General features: G+C 42.9%; 1 protein-coding gene across 2 annotated transcripts in view; it reads right to left on the reverse strand.

Annotated features, from left to right (window-relative positions):
* Positions 1 to 18,051, reverse strand: part of LOC140191463 (integrin alpha-8-like) — a 168,530-nt gene that overhangs the window by 54,856 nt on the left and 95,623 nt on the right. For both annotated transcript variants that reach the window (XM_072248899.1, XM_072248900.1), the window contains 5 exons: positions 16,054 to 16,161; positions 15,049 to 15,104; positions 12,311 to 12,462; positions 7,800 to 7,937; positions 1,794 to 1,861 (listed from right to left, as the gene is read on the reverse strand). In XM_072248899.1, coding sequence (XP_072105000.1) covers positions 1,794 to 1,861; positions 7,800 to 7,937; positions 12,311 to 12,462; positions 15,049 to 15,104; positions 16,054 to 16,161 — 522 coding nt within the window. The remainder of the gene's footprint in view (positions 1 to 1,793; positions 1,862 to 7,799; positions 7,938 to 12,310; positions 12,463 to 15,048; positions 15,105 to 16,053; positions 16,162 to 18,051) is intronic.

Here is an 18,051-nt window from a genome sequence, read left to right on the forward strand (position 1 = left end):
CCTAGTGATACATCTCTCCCTTATTTCAGTGGGAGAGGCCCTATGGTCTGCCCCAACCCCGATAATCCTTTAGCAACAGTGATTTAGCAATCTATGACAACAGTGTTGCAGGACACACTCAAGAACACTACTGTGTCATTCTTTTGCACAAATGGTATGAAAGGACAGAAATCACATGGTTTGTGTGGGATGAGGGCTGTACATAAAATATGGAAATTGTATGAAGGAAAATATTGCCCATTTCTTAGAGTCATACAGCATGGAAATAGGCCCTGTAGCCTTTGAGTCTGTTCCAATCATCAACTGTTTAATTACACCAATTTTATATTTTTAATCTCCCCATATTCTCATCAACTCCTCCCACTACCTAGATTTGACCATTTTCCTACAGACATCCTAATAGGCATCCGTTATTCTCATGAGACCATGGCTTTGCGCCTTGGAAAGTTTCCAGAGCGCAGGCCTGGGCAAGGTTGTATGGAAGACCGGCAGTTGCCCATGCTGCAAGTCTCCCCTCTCCATGCCACCGATGTTGTCCAAGGGAAGGGCATTAGGACCCATACAGCTTGGCACCAGTGTCGTTGCAGAGCACTATGTGATTAAGTGCCTTGCTCAAGAACACAACACACGTCCTCAGCCAAGGCTCGAACTAGCGACCTTCAAATCACTAGATGAACGCTCTAACCACTTGGCCACGTGCCAACACATATCTGTTAATGCAAGAAATAAATGTATAAATGTTCTTTAAAACTTTCAATGAAATAATGTACTTAATTTGCAAAACCTTGTAGTGAGTCAAGGGCACCTGGTAGACTTTCTACTCCTAAATTCAATGGTAGTCTCCATTGGGATCAATATCTCAGCACAGGTCAGAATGACAACGGCTGGAACTGATTGACATTATGTAGCTGAGGGCTGCATTACTCTACACATTGGATCTTCCTTAATGTCTTAGTTTTGACACTCAAGTGTGTTCTAGACGTAACCATGGTATGTCAGAGAAGCAGGGAGAGGAAAATAGATGACATCATGCAGGTATCTCCTAGAGAGTCGAGAAAAACAATAGGAGAGATATAAAAATCTGCTCATTGGATTCCATGCTGAGTGCAGGAGAGCAAGTGGTGCTGGAACACTTAAATATGAGCAAATCCCTTGAAAAGAAAAACTCAGAGGAGGTGATTCATATGCAAGTAATAGTCTCTATATACTGTATATTGTGTTCCTGAAGAGGTAAAAGCCTCCCAACGGGCTTCAGAGAAACATTATCAAACAAAACTTGACACAAAACTGCAGAAGGTGACAGTAGGGAAGATGACCAAGAACTTTGCCAAGGGCCCTTAGAATATCTTGACTGAGAAGATGGAGAGAAAGAAGTAGAAAGGTTCAGAGAATGTTCTAAAGTTTAGAGCCTCCATGGTTGAAGATATGCTTGACAATGATGAAGTCAAGAAAATTATCACAAGCTATTTTGTCATTTTGTCATGGCTTACATTAAAGGCATGGCAAGTAACCCTCTGTCTAACACTTTACAATGAAAACCATGCCCCTTTAAGAATGGAGACCAAATGAAATTGAAAACAGAAAGTGTATTAGGCTTCTTGCATAATTAAGATCTTGCCATAATATAGCATGACTCAAGCATAGTAATTAAATTTTGATCAAAGGATCTTTCAGAAGCAATATGTTTCTTGTTAGCAATTATTTATTTCTTTTGACTGGAGCTTTTGGAGAAGAATATCAATCTGATTAGGAACACATCAGAAAACAAGAGCTAAATTTAAGGAAAAACTTACTTTTTTGCTGACAGTTTGAGATTTGGGATGCAGATGTCATCACTGCCACAGTGCAGGAGAATACGAGCCTAAGGTGGAGAGGAAAGAATACAAGAGTTGAATTTCTGCTTTTTTGATGCATCTGATGCTTTTCTGACTCTGATTTTTACAGCTTGACTCAGCTGGTAGCACTGATGTCTCAAACACCCTAGAACCCTTCCCGCCATCGAGGACACCTTTAAGAGGTGATGACTCATGAAGGCAGCTTTCATCATTAAAGACACATGCCCTCTTTTCATTACCAGCATCAGGAAATGGTACAGGAGCCTAACAATGCAAACTCAGTGTTTTAAGAACAGCTTTTCTCCCTCTGCCATCAGAATTCTGAATGGTCCGTGAACTCATGAACACTAACTTGTTATTCATCTATTGCACTAGAAATTTATTTTGTAACTTAATCTTTATATCTTGCGATGTACTGCTGCCACAATACAACACATTTTTACGACATACTGTACAGTATATTAGTGATAATATGCTGATTCGATTCTGAGGGAATCTCCACTCATAGAAACATAGAAAACCTACAGCACAATACAGGCCCTTTGGCCCACAAAGCTGTGCCGAACATGTTCCTACCTTAGAACTACCCAGGCTTCACACATAGCCTTCTATCTTTCTAAGCTCCATGTAACCATCCAGGAGTCTCTTAAAAGACCCTATCGTTTCCGCCTCCACCACCACCGCCGGCAGCCCATTCCACGCACTCACCACTCTCTGCGTAAAAAACTTACCCTTGACATCTCCTCTGTACCTTTCAGAGGTATTTCTCGTCTTTCTTTGGGGAAAATTGACAAAGATGTTGCTGGGGCTGGAGGACATGAGTTCCAGGGAATAGTTGAGTAGGTCAGGACTTTACTCCCAAGGACACAGGAGAATGATTCAAGATTTGATAGAGGTATACAAAATTATGAGTGGTATAGATAAGAATAAGTGCAAGCAGGCTTTTTCCACAGAGGTTGGGTTAGACTAGAAGTAGAGGTCAAGGGTTAAGGGTGAAAGGTGGAATATTTAAGGGGAACATGAAGGGAAACTTCTCCACTCAGAGTGTGGTGAGAGTGTGGAATGAGCTGCCAGTGCAGGTGAGCTCAATTTCAATGTTTAATATAAGTTTGGATAGGTACATGGATAGTAGGGATATGGAGGGCTAGGGTCCCAGTGCAGGTTGGTGGATCTTGGCAGAATGATAGTTCAGCGCAAATTTGATGGACTAAAGAACCTGTTTCTGTGCTGTAGAGTTCAATGATTCTTTGTGTCATCTTTAAAATGAAATGTCAGATACATCTGATAATAGTATAGGAATGTATGAGTTTGTTCCAGACCAAGAAACTTGAACTATTTTCTGCAAGGAAGAACAGACAGAATGATGGATTGGACCTCTCATTTGGTGAGTTTTCACCTGGTCCTAATGTATTTAAGTTGCCTTTTACTTTTGCTGGGTGCTGATAATTGTTCACTTGGAGTCTCAGCTTGAAGATTCTAACCTTGGTTTCCAAATCTATCAGCAGTCTTGCTTCATCCACCTACCCACTTCTACCTTCCCTGTAATCTCTTACACTCTACAGTCTTCTGACATTCAGGGACTGGCCCTTATGTATCTTCAGTTATAGTCCTTCCAATGTTGTCTGCTGAGTAGAAAGAGACCTTGATTCTGTGATACAAGACATTCTGCAGGAGCAACATCTCATATTCTGTGTGGATAGCCTCCAACCTGTTGGGTGGCAGCATGCTATATATGTAATCCTTGACCAGCCTCTCAAAGCATTTGCTTATTATTGCGGTGAGTGTGACAGGATGCCAGTCGTTCAGGCACGTTACCTTGCTCTTGCCTTATGAACCTAAGCATAACATCCTTGCTTTTACATTCCAGTCCTCTCAAAATGAATGCTAACATTGCATTTGCCTTCCTTACCACTGATTCAACCTGCAAGTTAAATTTTAGGCACTCCTGCACAAGAACTCCCAAGACCCTTTGCACACTTAACTTTCAAATTTTCTCCCCACTTACAAAATAGTTCGCACCTTATTCCTTCTGCCAAAGTGCATGACCATGCACTCCTCTATGTTATATTGAATTGAATTGACTTTATTTCTTACATCCTTCACATACGTGAGTAAAAATCTTTACATTATGTCAGCGTCTCAATGTGCAACTTATAGTAATTTGTAATAAATAGTATGTACAACAGGATGGTCAATATAGCTTAGAAATGCAATTGTGTCAGCTGAAATTAACTAATCTGATGGCCTGGTGGAAGAAGCTGTCCTGGAGCCTGTTGGTCCTGGCTTTTATGCTGTGGTACCATTTCCTGGTTGGTAGCAGCTGGAAAAGTTTGTGTTTGGGGTGACTCGGGTCCCCAGTGATGTTCGGACCCTTTTTATGCACCTGTCACTGTAAATGTCCTGAATAGTGGGAAGTTCACATCTACAGATGCCCTGGGCTGTTCGCATCACTCTCTGCAGAGTCCTGTGATTGAGGGAAGTACAATTCCCATACCAGGCAGTGATGCAGCCAGTCAGGATGCTCTCAATTGTGCCCCTGTAGAAAGTTCTTAGGATTTGGGGGCCCATACCAAACTTCTTCAACCACCTGAGGTGAAGGAGGTGCTGTTGTGCCTTTTTCACCACACAGCCAGTATGTACAGACCACGTGAGGTCCTCGGTGATGTGTATACCGAGGAACTTAAAGCTGTTCACCCTCTCAACCCCAGATCCATTGATGTCAATAGGGGCTAGCCTGTCTCCATTCCTCCTGTAGTCCACAACCAGCTCCTTTGGTTTTATGACATTGAGGGAGAAACTTTTGATGAGATTTAACACCTAGCAGAAGATTGCTTCTCTAAAGTCATCCCAGTCATAGGCTTCAGATACAAGTATACCGTATAAACCATATACATGTCCCTATGTATGTCTATCTTCCATCAAGACCTTAAAACTCTCTGCTCCTTTCTCGGCAACAGATCTGACCAGTTCCCCTCCACCACCATCCTCCTCCATCAGGGGGAACAGGTCCTGTCACTCAACAATTTCTCTTTTGGCCTCTCCCACTTTCTCCAAACTCAAGGTCTAGCCATGAGCCACAGCTATGACTGCCTTTTCGTAGGATATGTGGAACAGTCTGTGTTCCAAGCCTTCCCTGGTAATGCTCCCCAACACTTTCTGCGGTAAATTGATGATTCATCAACTTTGCCCCCAACTTCAACCCTGTGCTTAAATTCACTTGGTCCATTTCTGACACCTCCCTCCCTTTTCTCAATCTCTCTGTCTCCATCTCTGGAGACAAACTGCCTACCGATATCTTTTATAAATCTTAAACAAGAGAAAATCGGCAGATGCTTGAAGTCCAAGCAACACTCACAAAATGCTGGAGGAACTCAGCAGGTCAGGCAGCATCTATGGGGAAAAAAGTAAACAGTTGACATTTTGGGCCAAGACCCTTCTCAGCAGGCCAAGTCAGAGTAAGAAGGTGGGGCAGGGGAGGAAGTAGTACAAGGTGGCAGGTGATATGCGAAGCTGGGAGAGGGGGGAGAGGATGAAGAAAGAGCTGAGATGTTGATTGGTGAAAGAGGTAAAGGGCAGGAGGAGGGGGAAAATGGTAGGAGAGAGCAGAAGGCCATTGAAGAAAAGGAAGGGGTAGGAGCACCAGAGGGAGGTGCTGAGCAGGTAAGGAGATCAGGTGAGAGCGTGAAACATGAATGGTGAAGGTAGGGGAATTAAAGGTGAAAAGGGGGCACAATGAAAAGGAGAGTGGGGAGCCGATCACCTATGCTCTGTCCACCAGAAAAAAGCAGGATATCCCAGTGGCCACCTATTTCAATTCCACTTCCCATTCCCATTCTAACACGTCAGTCCATGGCCTCCTCTACTGCTGCAATGAGGCCACACTCATGTTGGAAGAGCGACACATTGTGTTCTGCCTGGGTATCCTTCAACCTGATGCCATGAATATTAATTTCTTGAACTTCTGGTAATTGCCCTCACCTCCACCTTTCCTGTTTCCCTCTCTCATCTTACCTGCCTATTACCTCTCTCTGGTGCTCCTCCCCATTCCCTTTCTTCCATCGCCTTCTGCCCTCTCCTATCAAGGAGGGGGGGGGGTCTTAGTACACAGCCCTGAGGGGCCCCTGTGTTGAGAGTCAGAGGGGTAGAGTCCACTCTTACAACCTGCTGGCCATCTGACAGGAAGTCCAGGATCCAGCTGCACAAGGCAGGGTCAAGGCCGAGGTCTCTGAGCTTTTTGTCGAGCCTGGATGGAATTACAGTGTTGAATGCTGAACTGTAGTCCAAAAACAGCATTCTCACATAAACATCCTTCTTCTCTAGATGGTAAGTTCGGTATGTGGAGCATACCGTCCTTACACATCTATCCACCTATCACCTCCCAGCTTCTTACTTCATTCCCCCCCCCCCCCACCCCCCAAACACATCCATTTGGTTTCACCAATCATCTTCTGGCTTGTTCTCCTCCCCCTCCTCACCTCCTTATCCTTCCATGCTGGGCATGATATATTTTTCATTGCACATTGGATGTTCTGTCTTCTTTTTTATTAGTTACTTTATTTATTTATTTTTTATGGGCTTGGTATGGGAGTTGTCCTGTCCAAGACCGGAAGAAGCTGCAGAAGATCGTGAACACGGCGCAGCACATCACACAAACCAATCTTCTGTCCTTGGACTCACTTTACACCGCACGCTGTCGGAGCAGTGCTGCCAGGATAATCAAGGACACGACCCACCCAGCCAACACACTTTTCGTCCCTCTTCCCTCCGGGAGAAGGTTCAGGAGCTTGAAGACTCGTACGGCCAGATTTGGGAACAGCTTCTTTCCAACTGTGATAAGACTGGTGAACGGATCCTGACCTGGATCTGGGCCGTACCCTCCAAATATCCAGATCTGCCTCTCAGTTTTTTTGGCACTACCTTACTTTTCCTTTTCTATTTTCTATTTATGACTTATAATTTAAACTTTTACTATTTACTATCGATTTGTACTCCAGAGAGCGCGAAGCACAGAATCAAATATCGCTGTGATGATTGTACGCTCTATTATCAATTGTTTGGTGACAGTAAAGTATGTATTTGCTGCACATTGAGTGTTAGATGGTCTTTTTTTTAATATACATATATGGGGCTTGTTTTTGGTTCTCTGTTTCATGGCTGCCTGTGAGGAAACAGATCTCAAAGTTGTATAATGGATGCATACTTTGATAATAAATGTACTTTGAAGTTTGAACTTGAACTTTCCCCTTCCTTTCCAGTCCTCAACCCGGAATGTTGACTGTTTATTCACTTACATAGATGCTGCCTGGCCTGCTGAGTTCCTCCAGTGAAGCACCTTCAATTACTCCAAAAGACTGAGGTTTGGTAAAATACTGAAAGGCTTTTATTCGCTGTACAATATGACCTCCACAGTGAGTGCCTGCCCCCGGACTGAGGGGGAGGGGCAAGGTGAACACCTTTATACAGGACTCTGTGGGAGGAGCCACAGGGGCAGTCAGCAGAGGGGTGTGTCCAGACAGGCAACCGAGTTGCAACATATATACATGGTTTACCACATCCAGCATTTTGTGTGTTGCTCTGGATTTCCAGCAACTGCAGAATCTCTTGTGTTTGTAGGCTTCAGATGTTGGGTTTGGAACTTATAAGCCTTTCTCTCCAGAGGTGTCAAGTTGCACCATACCTAACTCAAGCCTCCCCTGATGCAGATACATTGTCTTTACCTTGTACAGTGACCTACCAGTGACACTTGAAACCTTCTGAGACCAGTGACCTGTGGAGACTCAGCTGAAAGTGGGAGAAGGAATAGAGGCTGTTTCTATCCTTATATTGTTACACAGCAATGCATTTGATCACCAACCTTCCAACATTTTATTCCTAAGGGCTGTTTTAGGGCATTCTTTTTCTCCTCCAAGAGACAAATTATATTCTTTTGACAGGTTCTGTGAAAGCCAATGATCGATAGCTTACCTTCTTTGTGACCAGGACCTGACTGTGGGGACTCAGCACCATGGGCAGGGTGCCAGGGCTGGTCAGTGGCACCTCTGCTAGACTGCAGTTCACTGTCACAACAATCAGGCTCAGCTTGTCTCGAAGCTCTGCTTCATCCTGCGAGAGACAATGACAGGAAGTTTGTTTCATCTGCACCAGAAATTTACAATGCTGTGCCAGAACAAAATGGTGTCTGCCCTTTACCTCTCCCAGCACTCACCCCTCAGATTACTGGCAACTCAATGGGAAGAGGGTTGATTATCCTTGAAGCAATTTCAGGGTTAATTCTCCAAGGCTGGCAATTCTAGTTGGAGTTGTTCCTAGAAATTAAGTCAAATAATCTGCTGGCTGTCTCCACTCCATTTCTAGTACTTAAATACTGTACGTTATAAACAACTTATCATGCCATAAAGCTTGTGTTCTCCTGCGTTGTTTCCAACAGTATCCAGAAGATTGCTTCAGAGTTCCTGCAGGATCTAGGACCAGGATTTGCTCCCTCACCAGGATTCTTATCTTACCACCATGTCTTTCACAACCATTTCCAGTCTGACCAAGTCAAAATGCCAGCCTGCGGATGCTGATACAGATACAGACCAAACACTGGTACACACCATGGCTGACAGGACTCTGAGCAAGTTCCATGAACTATGCCCAGCTCCCTGGAAGGTTTTTACATTGCTTAGTGTATAGTAAAACTACGGAATGTTTGGGACCTTGGAGGTACCAAATGAATGGATGTTATTTTACTGATACTCCAAAAAGAGTTTTAATTTATATTTTAAAAAGATGTTACACAATAACATTTCAATAAACCCAATAAAAGGAGCTTAGGCAACAGATCCAGATGAGGAAGTGCCGGAACTGAGGCTTCAGTTAGTGGACAGGGAATGTTAGGGTTGGAGTCCTGGCAAGTGTCCAGGTGGTAATGAACTGGGGACCCAGCAGGTAGGAAGGGAGCACAGGAAGTGGTGATTGGCATGAAATATGCAAGAAATGGCACCTGGATGAATGGAAATTGTAAACAATACCTGGTGAGCCAAATACCAAACCATCAGGATTTCAGAATAATCAGATAAAGGATTATTGGACAGCCTGCTGGAGGAACCCAACTGATTGAGCTGTTTTTCTGTGAGGAAAGAAATTGTCAGCATTTCGGGTTGGAACCCTGCATCATGTTGACAATGCTTCCCTCCTACAGATGCTGATCAACCCATTGAGTTCCTCCAGCAGATTGTTTGCTGCTCCCAAGTCCAGCAGTCTCTTGTATCTTCAAAGGACTATCTGAGTTTTAATGTAGAGTGGATTACAATTATTGGCTATCGGTTAATTGGGGCGGCTGTTTATTTGGGGTGACTCTTAAACTGCAATATCTAATCGAGAAAATAGCCGGGATTCCTTTGTTTATTCGGGCCATTATGCCTGTTAATTGGAACAGGAGCCTGTTGCCTAACAGTTTCTTGTGTGGTCGTTAGATGCTACATAGTGCTTAGAGCAAACAGTTTTTAAATAATGTCAGTAGTGCATATTTGTGTTCAAAAAGTACTGCATGGATTCCTCTGTCGATAACTATCAGGAACTAATACACAGGACCAGCAAAAGCTGCAGGAAGTTGTAAACTCAGGCAGCTCCATCATGGGCACCAGCCTCCCCAGCATTGAGGACACCTTCAAAATGCGATGCCTCAAAAAGGTGGATCCATCATTAAGGACCCCCATCACCCAGGACATGCCCTTTTCTCATTGCTACAATCAAGGTGGTGGTGCAGGAGCCTGAAGACGCACACACAATGTTTCTCCCCCTCTGAATCAGGTTTCTGAATGGACATTGAACCCGTGAACACTACCTCATCACTTTTCTTTTTGCACTACTTATGTAACGCAATAATGTTAAAAAGTTGCATTACTTCTAACTGTAATTTAGTTTTTTTTCTCCAATTTTTATGCATTGCATTGTACTGCTGCCACATAACAACAAATTTCACGACATATGCCAGTGATATTTAACCTGATTCTGAAAGTTTTATAGTACTGTAGCACCATTGATTGTGTTCTAATTTGTTCTGTATTTCGTTAAAATACATAATTTGTTACTCAGTTAAGCAATAGCTTGTCTTTTTTTTTACTCCTTTTTAACTATTTCTATGAAACTTCAGCTAATTTGGGGCAGCCACTTAATAGGGCCAAATTGTATGGGTCCTGATGGGTCAATTAACCAGAATCTATTGTATATGCAAACTCCAGTTAATATCATAGCAAAAGCCAGGTCTCTGAAAATTCCTTCAATAGTAATTGTACTTCAGAGATATTTGCCAAGGTTTTAAAAAGGGGATAATTTTTATTGTATGGTGCTCTTCTGTTAAATTGATTTCTGGGAAGAGAGCAAAAAAAACCAGAACATGTTTCTCCAACAACACACACAAAATGCTGGTGGAACGCAGCAGGCCTGGCAGCATTCATAGCAAGAGGTACAGTCGACGTTTCAGGCCAAGATCCTTTGTCAAGTCCTGCTGGACAACTGCTGGAGTCAGTTATCAAAGATGTGATAACAGCACATTTGGAAAGCGGTGAAATCATCGGACAAAGTCAGCATAGATTTGTGAAGGGAAAATCATGTCTGACGAATCTCATTGAATTTTTTGAGGATGTAACTAGTAGAGTGGATAGGGGAGAACCAGTGGATGTGGTATATTTGGATTTTCAAAAGGCTTTTGACAAGGTCCCACACAGGAGATTAGTGTGCAAACTTAAAGCACATGGTATTGGGGGTAAGGTATTGATGTGGATGGAGAATTGGTTAGCAGACAGGAAGCAAAGAGTGGGAATAAACGGGACCTTTTTAGAATGGCAGGCAGTGACTAGTGGGGTACGGCAAGGCTCAGTGCTGGGACCCCAGTTGTTTACAATATATATTAATGACTTGGATGAGGGAATTAAATGCAGCATCTCCAAGTTTGCGGATGACACGAAGCTGGGTGGCAGTGTTAGCTGTGAGGAGGATGCTAAGAGGATGCAGAGTGACTTGGATAGGTTGGGTGAGTGGGCAAATTCATGGCAGATGCAATTTAATGCGGATAAATGTGAAGTTATCCACTTTGGTAGCAAAAATAGGAAAACAGATTATTATCTGAATGGTGGCCGATTAGGAAAAGGGGAGGTGCAACGAGACCTGGGTGTCATTATACACCAGTCATTGAAAGTGGGCATGCAGGTACAGCAGGCGGTGAAAAAGGCGAATGGTATGCTGGCATTTATAGCGAGAGGATTCGAGTACAGGAGCAGGGAGGTACTACTGCAGTTGTACAAGGCCTTGGTGAGACCACACCTGGAGTATTGTGTGCAGTTTTGGTCCCCTAATCTGAGGAAAGACATCCTTGCCATAGAGGGAGTACAAAGAAGGTTCACCAGATTGATTCCTGGGATGGCAGGACTTTCATATGAAGAAAGACTGGATGAACTGGGCTTGTACTCGTTGGAATTTAGAAGATTGAGGGGGGATCTGATTGAAACGTATAAAATTCTAAAGGGATTGGACAGGCTAGATGCAGGACGATTGTTCCCGATGTTGGGGAAGTCCAGAACGAGGGGTCACAGTTTGAGGATAAAGGGGAAGCCCTTTAGGACCGAGATTAGGAAAAACTTCTTCACTCAGAGAGTGGTGAATCTGTGGAATTCTCTGCCACAGGAAGCAGTTGAGGCCAGTACATTGGCTATATTTAAGAGGGAGTTAGATATGGCCCTTGTGGCTACGGGGATCAGGGGGTATGGAGGGAAGGCTGGGCGGGGTTCTGAGTTGGATGATCAGCCATGATCATAATAAATGGCGGTGCAGGCTCGAAGGGCCGAATGGCCTACTCCTGCACCTATTTTCTATGTTTCTATGTTTCTATCTGCAGATGCTCGTGGTTCTGAGCTCCAATTTTGCTCTGGGTAAAATGCATTTATTGTCAATTTATGTCCACACAATGTAAATATCAGGTTTACAAAACTGAAACATGTCAGGTCAATGGACACAGTGTTGACTAAAAGTGACAAACCTAACTTGATTTCTTGTTTGTAAAAGTACCATTCATGATCTGACAAACATTCTTCAGCTTGAAGCATTAACTCCATTATTCATCCCGTGGATGCTTACCGAGTTGGGTGCTTATAACATTTTCTATTTTTTTTTAAATTTCCAAGTTTACATATCTGCATTTTTTAAAAATTTGCACTCAGGATCTTGTACATTCTAATCAAAGCTCCTCTAAACCAGCCTTGCCTGTTCAACCTTTCTCAAAATCCAGCTCATCCATCCCAGATTCAAATAAACTTCCTCTGAATTGTTTTCAATTCATTTTCTTTTCCTTATTGCACACAGCATTTCAAAAGTGGCCTCACTAATGCTCTGTGGAACTAAAGTCTTAACCTGATGCTGAGTATCTTTATAGACAAAAACGATCCTCAGGGAGATCTCCTCCACCATCATGACCTTAAGTGAAGAGAAGCAGATACCTTGAGGTAAGCAGTGAAATTTTTGCAGAGTCGTTGCTTGTTTTTTATTGGTGGAAACTGAAATTGTTCTTCTGTTTGGGGTGAATGCAGAAAGAGTGTTCGCCTCTGAGACCTATGCTTGTTTTTGTCCAGCTCAACCTGAGCATTCAGAACTTGAAACCAAGGAAACGATAAAATTAAAATCTAAGTTTTTATTTATAGAAAAACAGAAGAACAGTTATTGACATAAAATTTTAACATCATTTCCCTTGTGGCAGATGCCAGCTAACTTGTTGAATATTCTTAGTGCTTTTTCTTTTATTTGAGATTTCCAACTCTGACAGTATTTATGTTTGGAGGGAGCCAATGTGTGTGAAGTAATATGAACATCTGTACACTTTCCTGCCAATATTGTGTCCTAGAGATAACATCTGCATACTTACATAGCCAAGGAAACCAAGGGTTGCACATAGATTGATTGTCTGTCCATAAAGTGATGGTAGGCACAGGAGTGTCTGTACATAAGGTGACCGACAGGAGATGATAAAGTAGTGGTGGTTGGGGGTGTGGAGGGGTGGGTTAGTGGGTGGAGATGTTGGTTAGCCTTCCTGCTTGGGGAAAGTAACTGTTTTTGAGTCTGGCGGTCCTGGCATGGATGTTACATAGCCTCCTCCCTGATGAGAGTGAGACAAGCAGCCACGAGCAGGGTGGGTCGGATCCTTCGTGATGTTACTGGCCCTTTTCCAACACCTTTCTGGATATATTATGTCCTTGATGGTGGGTAGGTGGGTGCCGGTGATATGTGGGCAGTTTTTACTACCCGTTGTACAGGCCTCCTGTCCACTGCAGTGCAATTCAGTACCATGCAGTGATGCAGCTTGTTAGGATGGTCTCTGCTGTGCATTTGATGCAAGTGTGTACTGTCCAGCTCTTTTTAGCCTCCTCAGAAAGTAGAGGCTTTGGTGTGTTTTCTTCATTGTGTAGATTGTGAGAAGTTGTGTGAGCTGTGCACTCCCAGGAGTTTCCACTGCTTTGCCCTCGATGTAAAGAGGGGTGTGAGCGGTGAGATTCCTGGAAACAATAATCACCTCCTTTGTCTCATTGGCATATATAAGATAAGGTGATGAGAGGCATTGATCGTGTGGATAGTCCAAGGCTTTTTCACAGGGCTGAGATGGCTAAAATGAGAGGGCATAGTTTTAAGGTGCTTCGAAGTAGGTACAGAGGAGATATCAGGGGTAAGTTTTTTACGCAGAGAGTGGTGAGTGTGTGGAATGGGCTGCTGGTGACAATGGTGGAGGTGGATACGATAGGGTCTTTTAGGAAACTCCTAGATAGGTACATGGAGCTTAGAAAAATAGAGGGCTATGGGTAACCCTAGGTAATTTTTAAGGTAACGACATGTTCAGCACAACTTTGTGGGCCAAAGGACCTTTATTGTGCTGTAGGTTTTCAATGTCTCAATGACATTGAGGAAGAGTTTATTTGCCTGGCAACAGGCCTCAAACTCTTCCAGCTCCTCTTTGTAGGGCACCTCATCATTGTTGGTGATGAGCCCCACCACTGTCATGTTATCGACAAACTTGACAATGGGATTACTAGGGTGTCTGACCATGTAGCCGCGTGAGTAGAGTGGACAGTAGTGGGCTGCGAGGCACCTGTGGGACTCCTGTGTGGAAAATGATGGGGAGGGAGGAGCAGTTGTGCATCCCTCTATCTGAGGCCTGTTGCTTAGGAAGTTCTACATCCAGTTGTACAGTGGTGTGTTTAGACTGAGGAGTAGGAGTTTGTTCACCAGGGTCTATGGGTTTGATTCTGTGTTATACTGTTCCATGTTCTGTGTTCTAAGGTGCCAAATTGGGAGTGTGCACAGGATCTCCAAAGACTGACAATAGACATTGGACCAAATGTGCTCCCTACCCACATGGACTGTACATATTGGGGTCAATATCTGTAGGCTAGCAGATTGGAGCCAATATCTGCTCATTTGAATACCTACAGGTAATCAGTGTACATTGGATCTGACTGCAATCAATACATTAACAGATCAATTGTACACAAAAGCCAAAAGCTCTGCATTTTCAGAGCATTAGTAAATGTTGGGTTGAATAGCCATACACGTAATTGCATACTGCGATTTGTTGCTATGCAGTTTCTATGCCATTGTCCTATGACCGAGTACCAAATGTAATTCAAATGCTCTTTTAGTATGGGAGTTTACATTTTCCTTTGTCCATTGTCAGCAATTAGTACTCATTAAGCATCTGAATTTCTCATGCAGACAATGTTATGAATATCACATGGATAGAAAGAATGCTGGGGTGTCTGCAATGCACTGAATGTTCTGGTGAGTGCGGTTTCCTTCTCCTTCTTCACTACTGCAGATGCTTGTACATTCTGACAGGGGTGAGCACACTGCCCTAGTGCTGCTCTGGGTAACAGAAAAATGCTGGCCAGACAGACGAGGACAAAAAGGAAGAAACAGGCAAGAACGAAAAGACTAGGAAGGAGGGGTGAGACAGGGGCTGATAGGTGATAGGTGGAATGAGGTGAGGTGAGGTGAGGTGAGGCGAGAAATGAAGGGCAAATAGAGCCAGCTGTGGGAGAAGGAGCCAGAGACGACATACAGCGGCTGCTGGTTGGAAGGTAGGAACATAAGAAAGAAAAAAAATAGACATAAATAGAAATTGATAAAGGTGAGTTCCACTTGGACAGAGTGTGCATAGAGCAGAATCCAACTATTTCAAAGTTGCACTTACCGTAATGCTGAACAGTATCATGGCCTTGCACTTCTGCACACATCTGCACCTTAAAACTGCAAAGCAATATGTTTTAAAACCAAAGCTCTACTAATGTGGACGAGATAAACAAATTTAAAAAAACTACAGTAGGCCACGTTTCTCATCTTTGAATTATAGGATTTTAAGGGACTAATTCACTCAGCCTGTTGTCTTCAAATTACCACAAAATAATTCTATCCCCTTGAGCTATGCATTTAATATGCTTTTCTTTTAATTCATAATTAAAATCATTACCTGACTGTCATTTAGTAATACTCTTGTGAAAAAGAATTCAACATTCTGTATATCCCTAGTATGAAGAAAATTTCCTTAACTCCTTTAATTATTTTTATGACAATTTTATATTTCCTCTGTAATAATATTTAATGAACTTTGCATACATCTAATAGGCTACCAGATTTCTCTGGTGTTTCATTACAACTGCAGTGCTTTCGTACATGGCAATATCCCAGTAAATGGAGGATACACTATGTATTGTGTCATCTTTTGTAACAACATGATTAAAAGACACTATCTGCAGTCCAGTTAAGATCTTCAGTTTTCCAGAACATTTTTAAATGTTTCTTTTTGACTTTAAACGCATTCTATTAGCATCTTTAATGACCCCATCTCCAACACCACTGAACTTACGAAGTTATTCACCAGGGCCCCTTTACCACATTTGAAATTCTGAAATCTCACATTTAAGATCAACCTTTTATTCTGTTGCTTTTACAGATTCATATGTGCAACATCTTCACATGATAGGGCATTTTCAGGTTATTAAGTCATACTTCTGAACTATCTTGTGTTGAAATCCTACGTCAAGACTGAAAGATCAGTATAAAGACAAGAGTGGGAGTAGTGAGACAGGAACCCGAGGTGATTAGTTGAAGAGGAGAGGTAAAAGATGACAGGGAGGTTGCAGTAATTGAGTTTGCTTCTGTCTTAATATTTATCAGAAATACAATGGAAATTTCTTACCATGTCACAAGGATAGAAGTTCCAAACAATGTGCATGTCTTTAATTCTGGATTCAGAATATCTGGTTCAAGTGTGAGTTTAACATTGGCTGCTACAACTGGTTTTGCCCTGTTGGAGCAAAGGACGAACTCGTGGTCAGCAATTGTACTGTATCTCTGCAAACTGGGTCATCACTTTTTCCTCCCTCACTTGCATATGTAGCGAACTGAGGCACTGGCTTACAACATTCTCTTCTTATCTATAGTTCACCCTTGTTAGCATCCACATACAGACTCCAAAAAGACTTCGAAAAAATGTTAAATATTTCAATAAATCTAAATCGAGCTGCCTAATGATATGCAGCATTTTGTCTCAGATACAGAAAACAGGCTCAAACCCAGTGTCAAAACATACATGACAACCTAGAACCCAAACAACCCCTGGAATCCCATCTGAAAATTTAGTTGTCACACCATAATGCTATCCCAAAATAAAACCAACATTCCAGAATAATTTGCCAAAGTATAGCTAGTAGCATGGAATCACAGCCAGAATACCCCAGGAGCTACATTCCAAAATTTTGTCAGAATCCTGGGACAACATCCCATTTGACTATCTGTTTGAACACCAAAAAAACAGGAGCAGGATTTATCTCCTCTTCTGCACCAGTTCCTAAAAACCTTCATTTCCTGATCCTTCAACAATTGATCAGCATCTCTGAGCTCTCCTGGGTTGAAAATTCTAGAGTTTACCACCCTCTGCAAGAAGAAATTCATAGGGACACCATTTTTCAATGACCCACCCCTTTATCTAGTAATAATCCCCTCATTCAAGACTCTCCATTGGTGGAAATATCTCAACATCTACCCTATTATGTCCCTTACCTATTTTAATCAGATTACCCCTTATTCTTCTAAACTCTTTAATCACTCATGATTGGACAATGCTCCCATCCCAGCAATTAGCTTGATTGCCTCCAATACCAGTAATCCTTCCTTAGTTCAAGAAATCAATGTACATGCCATCAGGTTGGAGGCTACCCAGATGGAATTTAAGGTGTTTCTCCTCCAATCGGAGTGTAGTCTCATTGCGACAGTAGAGGAGGCCATGGACTGACATGTCGAAATGGGAATGAGAACTTGAATTAAAGTGTGTTGCCATGGGGAGATCTCGCTTTTTCTGGCTAACCAAGCATAGGTGCTTGGCGAAACGGTCTCCCAATCTACATCAGGTCTCATACCGGAAGCGCCAGACATAGTACATGATCCCAACAGACTCGCAGATGAAGTGTCGCCTCAGCTAGAAGGACTGTTTAGGGCTCTGAATGGTAGTGACGGAGGAGGTGTAGCAGTTGTTCTGCTTGCAAGGATAAGTGTCAGGAGGGAAATCAATGGGGAGGGACAAATGGACAAGGAAGTTGCTTAGGGAGCGATCCCTGTGGAAAGCAGAAACTGTGGGGGGGGGGAGAGGGAAGAGAAAGATGTGCTTGGTGATAGGATCCTTATGTTTCTTCCCCTCCTTGCCCCCCACCCCCCACCCCCCACCTTCTAACTCTGACTGCTCATCTTTTTTTCTTCAGTCCTGCCAAAGGGTCTTTGCAAGAAATATCAGCTATACTTTTTTCCATAGATGCTACCTGGCCTGCTGAGTTCCTCTAGCATTTTGTGTGTGTGTTGCTTGATGAAAGCAGATGCCCCTTTCTTGAAACATTGTGACAAGTTGGCAAACAGCGTTGTCAGGTTCCCTCCTGCAAGACCATGCTGCTTCAGGGACAGTGCATGTTACTAACTTCTCTATTCTGCATGCACTTACACTGAGAGCTCATCAAAAAGCCACAGTACCACTCAAACTGCTGCAGAAGGATATTTAGTTCATCATCATTGCCTTATGGTAGGTCAGTGAATGTTGACTACATGGTCTTTAGTAAGGTATTTGACAAGGTCTTCATTGTAAGCTGATTCAGAAAATTAAGATACATGGAATTCATGGTCACTTTATAGATTGCTTTCAAAATTGGCT

This window comes from Mobula birostris, chromosome X, assembly GCF_030028105.1.
Source record: "Mobula birostris isolate sMobBir1 chromosome X, sMobBir1.hap1, whole genome shotgun sequence".
Classification (NCBI taxonomy): domain Eukaryota; kingdom Metazoa; phylum Chordata; class Chondrichthyes; order Myliobatiformes; family Myliobatidae; genus Mobula; species Mobula birostris.